Below are 12065 nucleotides of genomic sequence, written 5' to 3' on the forward strand. Positions count from 1 at the left end.
TTCCATTTCAGATCAGGAGTAAAGGTCAAGCCCAGAAGCTTGTCAAAACACGGGGCCTCACCCAGACGAGAGCCATCCATCACAATTGATGCCAGATGGGGATCAGAGCGTTGATGATGTAAGGATAGGAGTTTTGTGAGGTGAAAGTACAGAATAGTTTTAAAAAAAAAAACCCATCCCCTCTCCATGTTAAGAATGGATTTCTAAATAAATACCTTATTATTTCAGCATGGTCCAGAATTGCATAAGCACCAATTTTTGTACTAATCCCATGTGCCCCATTATGTGGAGCTGGATATTTCCCACATTAAAAACCATTCTCATGTCGAACTCTGCTCTTGTAGGGAGGCAAGTAAACAGAGATGCAAGGTATTTTGATAGGGAAGTGGGGAAACCAGCTTCTTCGAAGGAGTACTCTGTAAGGTACAAAAAAGCACTTTTTTCAATAGAGGTGCTTCAGGCAATCGGCAATAAACCAAGTGTTCTCGCTCAAAGGAGAATGTAATTCCTCCGAGGATAGCCACTTGGGACCCGACAGAAGCATAACTCTATTGTTTCTATTTTCTTGCCTCCCCACGAGGGCAAAGTTAGACACAAACTTGATTTTTAATATAGGGAAAATCCAGCTCCCCAAAATGAAACATTCTGGATTGAAACGAAAATAAAAATAACCTCAGTCTAGAAGGATTTCTCTTTCACTGACTGAGGACAAAACCGAGACCGACATAAACCGAAGATCATGACAGAACAAAGTGTAACACCAGAACAGATACTATACTTTATTCCTAGCCAAAAGGCCAAAAACTCTCGGTGCTTGTATAGATTAGAGATGTTTTAAATCCTAAAAGTTACAAAGAATGATCCAGTAGAAAAATAATTACAAGTAAAAATAAAATTTATCAACTCATCGAAGAAGAGTTATACGACCAATTCAGTATGACAAACGGACTTACCTTTCCATTGACTTAAATTAAGGGCACGCCATTTTTAAAACACATGTCCAAATGTAATCGTGACTGATTTTTTGTTAAAAGTACATCTAGGACAGGGATCTCCAAACTATGGCTTGTGGGCCAGAACCGACCCGCCAAAGTCTTTAATTTGGCCCACAGAGCTATTACGGAAAGCGTAAAAATATTAATGAAAAATTTGAAAAAAAAATGGAAATGTGTAAAAATAGTGTTGTGGTTTTTCTTTTTTCTTCAGAAAATGATTAAAAGAATGGGGTTTTGGAGGACAAGTTTTATCAAAAAGCAAAGCTAAGGAAGAAAATAGGATAAATTTTTACGACTGCACCAGCGTATTATAAACACCCCCAACCTCCCCATGTTAAGAACGGCTTTCGGAATAACCCCACCCCCAACCTCGAAAACCATTCTTAACATGAGGAGGTTGGAGGGTGTTTATTCTGAAAGCCGTTCTTAACATGAGGTGGTTAGGGATGTTTATACTACGCTGGGGCAGGTCGAAAAAAAATAACGAAAACAGTATAAAACACATCCAGCTCATTTATTTTATTACTGCCCCCCCCCCCTGCATACTTCTAAAAAGTCAGCAATATGCTACCCCGACCCCACCCGTTCGAAAACTTTGAAGGACCCTGATCTAGCTTCGGCCCAAAAATCTGTTGAGAGTAGACCAATTCTGTAATAACCTGGTCCCTGTTGATCGCTTGTGTAATGCTGAATCTGTGCAGTTCTAGGAGGTCCATCCTCCCAGGCTTTGCCTTCTTTCTTCGAGAAAGGGTTAGTTTATTGCTAATCACCTGAAACGCCTTTATTTGAGAACACCGACCGGACTGCCCTGACACTTTCCAGGTCAGGATGCCCCACCCCAGGAGCGCTGACTTCTCAATTCCACTTTCCGACCCAGATGTCACAGTTCTTGAAGAGAGAGAGAGAAGTAAATACCCAAACACCCCGCCCACTCCGATATAGGACATTTTTTACTGGATTATTTTTCGTAATTTTTTGGAATTTGTACTACTTTCGTTACGTAAGCACGTAATAATGTTTTCACTTAAAATGCGTTGGTCTAAAATATCATTCATCTACACAAGAAGCACCGAATTCGTTAGGTTTGCTTGAACTGTGTGATTTATAACGAAATATTTAAGGGAGACAACTGCGCCTTCCTTATCGTCCATGTACACGTTGCTGAGTCTCGCCTTTTCATTTGTGTGAGTGTGTGCGCGCGCAGTCGCTCTCGGCCTTTTTTTGTTTGTTTTTGGGTTTAATTATTTTTGCGTGTATGTAAGTGTGTCCATGAGTGCGTGCGTGCGTCCTTCTTGACGTCGCTACGTCTGCGGTGTTTATAGTACGGAGAGAGGGCGCATGGCCTCTGTCTTTCCTTTCTGTTGCGGGCGTTATTTATACACAGAACATGTGGATGGCACTATGAACGGCATGCCCGAAGCTGATCTACTCACGGACAAGCCACCTGATTGGAAAAATAATGTCCAAATCTTCGGATGTTTGTACAAAAGGCCTGTCGGGCACCAGTCGAGCAAGTGGTCGAAAAGGTACGTGAATAATAATAATAACAATAATAATATTAATAATAGAAAGCTTTACATAACAACAAGTTAACTACGAAAGAAAATGTACCTTTCAGTTGGGACACAACGAGACGAATCTGATTTTCCCCTTAAAACAAAATAATACATACATACTTATTTACTTAATTTAACTTAAATAATTACTTATTACTTAATTCTTTTTTATTTCATGTCCCCCCCCAAAAAAAAACATTCTAATATTTTGTTTATTTGGTTATATTGAAGATTTCTGCTTTAAGATAACTGCCATTAAAACAATATTATCTTAACCAAAATTAGGTATTTTTTACGACCTGCCTCAACCGCCCCATGTTACGAACGGCTTTCGAGGTTGGGGGGGGGGGTATTCCGAAAGCCGTTCTTAATATGGGGGTGGTTGAGGTGTTGATAGTACGCTGAGGCAGAGAGGCAGAGGCACGTCGTAAAAATTTACCTACAATTAGTTCAATATTTTTTTTTTCATAAAAGATGTAAACATTTTATTTGATAAATAACAATAATAATAATAATGATAATAATAATAATAATAAACAATACTGTAATAATATAATTTTAATTACATTTTTATTTTATATTGTTTAACTTATTTGTGTACAATAACTTTATTTTTCAAAAGTGAAATTGTAAAAAAAAATAAATAAATAAAATTGTTTTACTTTAATATTTGCTTCAGGAAGGAGGGATGTTACAATGATTAATTTTGTTTTAATTTAAATTTATTTTTATTTAAAATGTCTCCGCCAACTTTTACTTGTGTGTGTGTGTATATATATATGTATATATATATATATATATATATATATATATATATATATATATATATATATATATATATATAAATAACTTTTACCACCAAACGCAATAAAATTTAATTTTCTACCGACATGTATACTTCTAACGTGTTGAAATTGTTCATAATTTCAAAATAAGTTTTTTGCCCTTTTGATTTTGATTTTTTTTTTTTTTTTTTTTTTTTTTTTTTTTTTTTTTACGAATGTCTTATATATATTTCAGAATATTGCTGTTTCTAGTGTGGGTGTCAATTTATTTAGTGTTTAAGATTTACCCCCCCCCCCGCGACTCCTCCCTAGGTACTCCATTCCTGTCGTAGTTGTTTTTTCTGTATTTTTAAAAAAAAATCTTTTCTTCATTAAGCAAAAAAAAAAAAAAAAAAAAAAAAATGATGACGTAAGCACTTTCACTTTTTATTTGCTTTCTTTCAACTTAAAAAAATAATTAGAAAATTATTTAATTTTTGTACTGACATTATTAAGATTATTGTTGCTGTTTTTATTGTATTTTTAAGAATAACATTTTTCACTCGGAAAAAAATTCTTTTTAAATCACGTGTCTTATTTGTTTTTGTTGTTTTGTTTTTTGATAGGAACTTTATTAATTAATCGGATAAATATATTATCATTATTGTCTGGGTATGTTTTAATTTTTCTATGTATAAATTACGTTTGTAAAATTAAACCGTGAAAAAAAATCTATATTAAAAAAAAAAAACGATTTTTTTTTTTGTATTCTGTACATCCGTACAAACAATAAATGCACGTAACAAAATAAAAAAAACAAACAATTGTTTTAAGAAAGAAAGAAAAAAACTTTTTATTACTAAAAATTATATACAATACTGAGAGAACTATTTTGAAAGTCTGATTTAAAATCCATATTTTCAATATTTGTTTACCAACATTTGAATACACAAAAAGTAAAACAAAATTTGACAAATATTATTTTACGTTTTTTTTTATTTATTTTTTTTTTTATCTATTCTAATTCATAAATTCATTAATTTGAAATTCAGAATGAAATAAAATAAAGCTAAAAAAAAACCGAAGTTTATAGTTTTACGTTTTACGAAAGCTACGTTAATTATTACGCTTCAAACAACATAAGTTATTATAACGCATTTACGACGTAAAAAGATTGTTGCAATAACGTTTTTTTTTTTTTTACGTCGTTTGAATCGAACTGATGGAAAAAAAAATACATATTTACATAATTTTTGCCCTTTGCCCTTCGCGTTGCCAATTAAAAAGTAAAAATGAGATTCATTTTTTGGTGCTTATGCAGAGAAGGTACCATGAAGTTTTACGGTATCTTTTGTTTATTAAATTGTTAGATGAAAGTACAAAAGAGTTACAAAACACCATTCCCTCTCCAATGATGAGAAATCTTGCATAAGTACCGATTTTTTTTCGCGATTACGCCCCCCCCGCCAAATACTTGAACAACAAAAGTTAAAAATAATAGAATAATTAAAACATTGCAGACGTTAGAATCGGAATTTTACTTTACTATATAAATTTAACGGAAAATGATCATCCAGTGTTTTTTTTTTGTTTTTTTTTACCATATTAGCGTAGGACAGAACGAGTAACCATTTATTGTAGTTCTAAAATAGCCGCCAAATAGTTACTCGTTCTGTACAATGCTATGTGGACATTGACAAAAAGGGAGTGCTCATTTCTTGTTACATTTGTACAACTAAGTGAACCATCTTTTATTCTAAAATTTCCAAGGCGTGAGCGTTTAAATGCACACATTAATAAATAAATAACAATTACATTAATAATAATAATAATAATAATAATAAATAAATAAAATCTAATTTTTTTCTTTTAACAGTGGGCAATGGGTGAAATTTACCCCCATCATCTCACCCCGCATGCAGTTATATATATATATATATAATGTTTTAAAATACATTTGCAGAACTTCTTGCGCAATGGCATGCAAAGGATTGTCCTGGAAATTGTCGAAGCAGTTTACGATTTGAAATCTTTTTTTTTCTTTTTTTTTTTTTTTTAACTCTTGGCAATGACGGCCCAACTCAAACCTAATTTTTTTTTTCATGCTTAGTGGCGTCTGCTTATTTATTTATTTCGCTGCTATCAAATCAGAAACCGTTCTGATCATTTCTGCCACTAATTCGTCATTCGGAACTGAATCCACAAAGTTTTAGGAGTATTATACTAGACCCTTACGGATCGTTTATGGTGTCTGTCGTATGGATGACGCTATCCTTTTGTTACTTTTAGTGGCTAACATCATTCCTTTGTGGCATCATTCAGTGTGCACGGATACAATCAAACAAGCCCCTTGTTTTAGTAATGTCGGTGTTTTATTTATATAAACGAAAAAAATTAACTCATGACGGACAAAAACTTTACATTTATTGAACCATCAAATGATTAAAATAAGAAGGAATACATTAAAAGTTATTCTTTAATCCGTGGAGTTTCAAAAATTTATACTTTTTCTCATCAAAGGAATTCAGTAGTTCAGTCATGTAACAAAAAAAATTTCTGAAACGGTATTAAAATTGAAAATTTAGAAATTGAGGTTTTAGAATCTGATTGCAGGAATTGGAAAGAAAGTAGAATCCACAATGAATAAATTCAATCCAATATGTCTTTCAAGTTTATTTGTACTCCTTGTCGGATAATTAAAAATGTTGTATATCTTCTTTACAGGTTTATGTATTTTTTTTTTTTTTAATTTGAATTAATTTTCAATGAAAAGATTTTTCTATTCTCTCTCTCTCTCTCTCTCTCTCTCTCTCTATATATATATATATATATATATATATATATATATATATATATATATACGAATTGAATGTACACTTTGTAAATTCTAATTTACAACAAATTGTTTGACAAGAAATACAAGCTGAAAACTTAAAAAAAAAATTCCTTATCCCATGGAGTTTCAAAGAATGGCACTTATAAGAGGAAAGTAGTTAGCAAAATGATTATTCATAGGCGGGTTTTAAATTTTGCTGGTTAACACATATAAACTAAATACAAATTATGAAAGAAGCCATATTTGAATTTTACAGAATTATTCAATTTGTAAACTTGAAAAAGAAATTTGTTAACTTGTAAAAAAAACAAACTTTGGAATCGATATATATATATATATTACACATTGAATAGTAGAGTAAAAAAAATTTTAAAATGTGAGTAGAGCTAGTTAGTAAGTTATGAAGATATATATGGCAATTAAGCTACACAGAATATTCCATGTTTCATCTTTGTGAGCAGGGGATTGATGTTACTGTGTTATATATATATATATATATATATATATATATATATATATATGTGTGCGCGCGTGTGATATTAAATTTACTAGTCAACGAATCACTTAGCTAGTTAAGAGAATACTGTAACGGGGACTGGAATTTGGATAGACTCAGAACTGCATCCACCATATTTTGGTAGGAGACATGCATGTATCTAATTTCATTTTGTATGCACAAGCTTGCAACTTATATCCACTTTTTATTGAATTCTATGGAATGTAATCTTTTTTATCACATCTAATTTTAATCTTAAGCTGATGCTTGAAGAAAAAAATATAATCACAAGAAGATTCATCCCTATACAATCTTTTGTGACACGTCCACGTCACCATTTTTGCTATGGTCAGGACTGCAGGTTGACATTATCAATCACGTACACAACATCCTGCAATAACAACTGCTTAGGATTGATGTGAGCTATCACCTCATTGATATGTGTTTTTTTTTTTTTTTTTTTTTTTCTTAAGCCTAGCTCCAGTGCAGAGATCAAGCATTTCCACTTTGCTTGAATTGAAACGCATGACATTAAAGGGATAACATGTTCTAGTCATAAAATACACATAATATTATATCTTAATATATAAAGAAACTGAAACGTGCATGCGAGTATATATTTTTTCTAAAATAGTTCACTTATTGTAAGTGGGAAAAAAAACCCCACTCGAGCTGAGATTGAAACCAAAACCTAAAGACAGTGAGTCAAATACGATAACCATTAGACCGGCTTGACACAATCTTTAAAAAGTGTTTTCAAACCTACTTATACTTAACATAAGGAAGCTGTCATGTAAACCACTCATGCATGCAGATTCGTGGAACAGTTAGCAAACAGATAAAAATCCAATGACCCCCACCCCCCACGTTCCAATTTTTCAATTTTGACCCCTTAGCATCCCTTTTTTCCAGATGAAAACCGATTAAAAAGTTTTCCACATGTCGCACTACCCTACATACCAACTTTCAAGTCTATAGTTAAAAAAATTGTTGAATATGTAGGTTGAGAAGTGTCCTTAGACACACATACACACACTCTCACTTTTATATATATACTAGAAGTTCAGCCTGGCTTTGGTCGGGCCCATTGTACTGTTCATAACTCTATGTGCATATGTATATGTATATATTAAAATGTTTGACTCCTGTCCAGGTAACCTACATCTAAAATTTCAAGTGTTTAGACGCCAAATTGGCAGAAGAGTTTGGTATAGCCTGCAAAGGTCAACTCCTTCAACTTTGACCTCTTGGCAGCCAAATTTTTGCCTAAAAATTCATTAAAACACTTGCTGCATGTCTCAATACCCTTTAAGTAAAATTTCAAATGTTCAGACCCAAAATTGACTGAATAGTTTACTCGATACCGCAAAGGTGAAATCTTTTGAACTTTGACCCCTTGGCAGCCAAATTTTCGGCCAGAAAAACGATTAAAAAGCTTGCCCTATGTCTGAATACACTTTATGTAAAATTTCAAATGTTTAAACCAAAAATTGGCTCTGAGTAATTTGGTAGAGACCGCAGAGGTCAAATCTTTAACTTTGACCCCAATTTTGATTCCTTAACATTTGTTTTGGACTCAAATCAAATTAAAAAATGTGATCTATATCTAAGTAACCTATATCTAAAATTTCAAGTGTTTAGACCCAAAATTGGTGGAGTTTGGTAGAGTTTTCAAAGGTCAAATCGTTGAACTTTGACACCTTGACAGCCAAATTTCTGGCCAAAAACAGATTTAAAAGATTTTCCCAAATCTCAATACCCCTTGTGTTAAATCTCGAGACTGTAGATTGAAAATTGAGTAGTTTGGTAGGGAAATGCACACACACACACACACACACACACACACACACACACACACACACACACACACACACACACAAACACTTTCACTTTTATAGATATATACATAGATTTTCACTGAAAGATGTTTTGAAATATATAATTAAATGTGAGAAAACGAGAACTGTATACGATAAACATAAACAAAACGAGTTCAGAAGGCAAAAAAAAAAAAAAAAAAAAATTATATTTAAAATGGAAGATTACAGTAATGGGAAAAACGTAGAATGTCCTTGGGTATTTTTAGAGTTCTTGTAAAAACAAGGGAATTCTTTAGTTATCGAAGAAGTCAGTCGATAGTTTAAAGAGCCGTTTATTTACAAGGATCAGAAAATCATAATCAAAACTCCACTCAATTATATTTCATTAAAAGTTATTAATAAGAGTCAGTGTTCATTAGCTTTCATATTAGAATGTTCAGTGAGATGGGTTGGAATATTTTAATGAATAAATTGACTTTCGAATGGGCAGACGAGAATGAAAGAATTCGAGAAGTTTGTGCCTTGAAAGTATGAATCTTGTGTGTGACAGTGTATAATAACTAGGGCTCGGACAACAGCATATCCTTTTCATTGTTTTGACTCTGGAGTATATATCCGTTGATATCTTATATGCTTTTATATAAAGTGGTGTGGTTCTCGGTTGATTAACTTTGTCTAACTGCGTCAGATATATAATCAAGAGTCAAAACAATAAGAATATTCTGTTATCATAGCCCTAATGATAACGTGAGGTGAGAATTGTGTGTCTGTGTGCTCGCTATTATCTGTGTACAATTGTGTCGGCGGAGAGATTCGGCAAGCTCAAGAGTCAACTGGGTTCCACTGGTTTATTAAAGAAAATCTGGGCCTTTTAAAGGAATGAAGTGGCTCCCCAAAAAAGGCAATTTCGAATAAATTCAGAAAATTCTCTGATTGGTCCAAAATATAATTTTATTTTTATGAATTCAGATGGATGCCTGCGCAAATCTGGATGTACAGAAATAAGTTTAAACATTTAATTTTTTGATGTTGAGTTGTAAACATGGTCGCAGCTGTATGATACTGTGCAGTTCTAGGAGGTCCATCCTCCTATGCTTTATCTTCTCATCCTTTGTAAAGGAGTTTGTTTATTGCTTAATCACCTAATGCTGATAGGATTGCTCAGGCATTTTTTACAGGTCAAAATGCTCTGGGGCGCTAACTTTTCAAATTCCAGTTTCCCGACCTTGTGTCGCATCTTCCTGCTGTGAAAGGGATATAAACATGCACATCTTATGAATAGCTGTTCTTATTTTTCTTGGAAATTTTTAAAACCGAAACCTTCAAACAGAAGACTGTGGAAAAATTTGCTTAAAGCAATAACAGTTTCCCTCTATTCGCTTGAATTACAAAACAATTTTTGGTGTTTCTACATTATTGAGACGAGATTTTGTAGTCGATAAATGGAGTTTTCAGATAAAAAAAAACAATGGTTTCAACTGATTTTTTTAAATTTTATTTTGTCAATTCTAATAAATTACAATGGTAGCTTCCAAATTATGCAGTCGAAGTTACCTGAATATTACTGAATTATTAAAAAAAAAAAAAAAAAATTTAATCATGTTAACACGTGAAAAACTGCCGCCATATTTGTTTAATTCGAACGGGAAATTATCTCCCTGTTGAACTCTCCTGTGTTTTACGATCGTTTTCATCAAATTCTATTTTTTATCTATTTTATTTATTTTTTAAATTTTTGACCTTATCAAATTTCGTTATTTTTGGATGTAATCATGTTAAAAAAATACGAGGAATACGTAGATCAGTATGCCCTGTATTTAAGAATTCAGGTGATCGCTCATCCCCCTCTCAGTACAGGCCAATAAGTCTCCTGTGCGTCATGAGTAAGTTGCTGGAATCTGTGTTAAATACAGAAGTAATCAACCATCTCAACAAAAATAACCTTCTTAGTGACACTCAATATGGTTTCCGTTCTGCTAGATCTACAGCAGATGTGCTTACAGTTATATCTCATAGGATTAGCAAATCTCTCGACGGAGGCAACCTCTCTAGGGCAATTGTTCTTGACATATCTAAGGCCTTTGATAGGGTATAGCATAAAGGTTTACTTCACAAGATCTCTAGCTATGGTATAGCTCGAAATGTCTTCTCAATTATTAAATCATTTCTTTCTGATAGGTTCATAAGAGTAGTAGTTGATGGGCAAAAATCAGAAGCTCACAGTATTAATGCTGGAGTCCCTCAGGGGTCCATCCTGGGCCCAACTCTTTTCCTGATCTACATTAATGATCTTCCAAATCACATCCTTACATCATTCGTAGACATTTATACCATCTATGGTAGCACATCTAAGACCGTAAACGACCAAGTTCTCTCTGATTCTCTCTCCTCTGATCTTGAGCATGTGATACAATGGGGAAAGGAGTGGCTGGTTACTTTTAATGCATCTAAAACCAAGCTTCTTTCTTTACATCATCAACATTCTGATCCACATCTGGCATCAATTGAAATGAATGGCTCTCGTCTTCAGGAGGCCTCAAGTTTTGACAAGCTTCTGGGCTTGAGAAATACTCCTGATCTTAAATGGAACACGTATATCAAATCTGTTGCCATGGCCGCTGGAAAAATGGTGGAATCTTTCTATCGATCCAGTAGATATGTCACTGTTGATGCAATTCTCTATCTATATAAGAGCCAGGTACGTCCAAGGATGGAATACTGTTGCCACATCTGGGCAGGAGCTGCTAGAAAGAACTTGTCCTGTCTTGATAGAGTTCAAAATAGACTTCGTAGCCTCGTAGGAAATGTCCTTTTCTCTTCCCTGCAACCTCTATCTCACAGAAGAGATGTTGCGAGCTTGTCTCTGATGTATCGTTATTTTCATGGAAAGTGTTCGACTAAGCTTCAATCTATGGTCCCCACTCGCCAAACTTTCACAAGAAACCCTCATCTAGCTGTACACACTATCAATAATTCCCCCCACTCTTTATCTGTGCCTAAACCTAAACATAGATTCCATGAATAAAGCTTCTTTCTCAGAACTGCACGCCTGTGGAATTGTCTTCCGTTTTCCTGCTTTCCAGCTGACTACAATATGGTTGTGTTCAAGTCTAACGTAAACAAGTTCTTGATGAGCCGTTCCATATAAGTTAACAAATTTACCGAATTTTCATTACTAATGATTACTATATTTTCCAATTATACTGTACACTCTTAACCCTTATCCTTGAGTGGCCTCTTGGCCTTGATAATGTGGTGATTCCTGTGTAAAAAAAAAAAAAAAGATACCATGGTTTTCATGAGAAATTCAGTTTTACGATTTCCGAAAATCTCGTCTCGCTTCTACAGAAGCGTCCAATTCCCCCCCCCCCTTTTCTGTCAGCACCTTTAGTTGAAGCAGACCTCCGATTCGGATAAAAGAAATGAAAATTTTAAAACCACTACGCAATAAAATCAAAATAAACATGACAAGCTGTAGAAATTGGCGTTAAGATTATAACACTTGATACGCCAACTTCACGACTTCCGTGTTAACTTCCTGCTTGCAGATAAATTTAAGGAAAATGGTCACAAACATGACCAAAAGTAAATAGATCGT

The 12065-nt window shown here is 33.6% G+C and overlaps 1 protein-coding gene across 6 annotated transcripts in view; it reads left to right on the forward strand.

The window, feature by feature from the left end:
• Nucleotides 1-1874: 1874 nt before the first annotated feature.
• Nucleotides 1875-12065, forward strand: part of LOC145260427 (pleckstrin homology domain-containing family D member 1-like) — a 354121-nt gene continuing 343930 nt past the window's right edge. For 5 of the 6 annotated variants that reach the window (XM_080118424.1, XM_080118427.1, XM_080118428.1 and 2 more), the window contains exon 1: nt 1878-2521. In XM_080118424.1, coding sequence (XP_079974550.1) covers nt 2334-2521 — 188 coding nt within the window. In that variant the 5' untranslated portion in view covers nt 1878-2333. Of the gene's footprint in view, nt 2522-12065 lie in introns of all 6 variants that reach the window. The other variant, XM_080118429.1, reaches the window with a different exon arrangement.

The sequence above is a fragment of the Euprymna scolopes genome, chromosome 36 (assembly GCF_053919585.1).
Source record: "Euprymna scolopes isolate OS-2025 chromosome 36, ASM5391958v1, whole genome shotgun sequence".
Taxonomy (NCBI): domain Eukaryota; kingdom Metazoa; phylum Mollusca; class Cephalopoda; order Sepiida; family Sepiolidae; genus Euprymna; species Euprymna scolopes.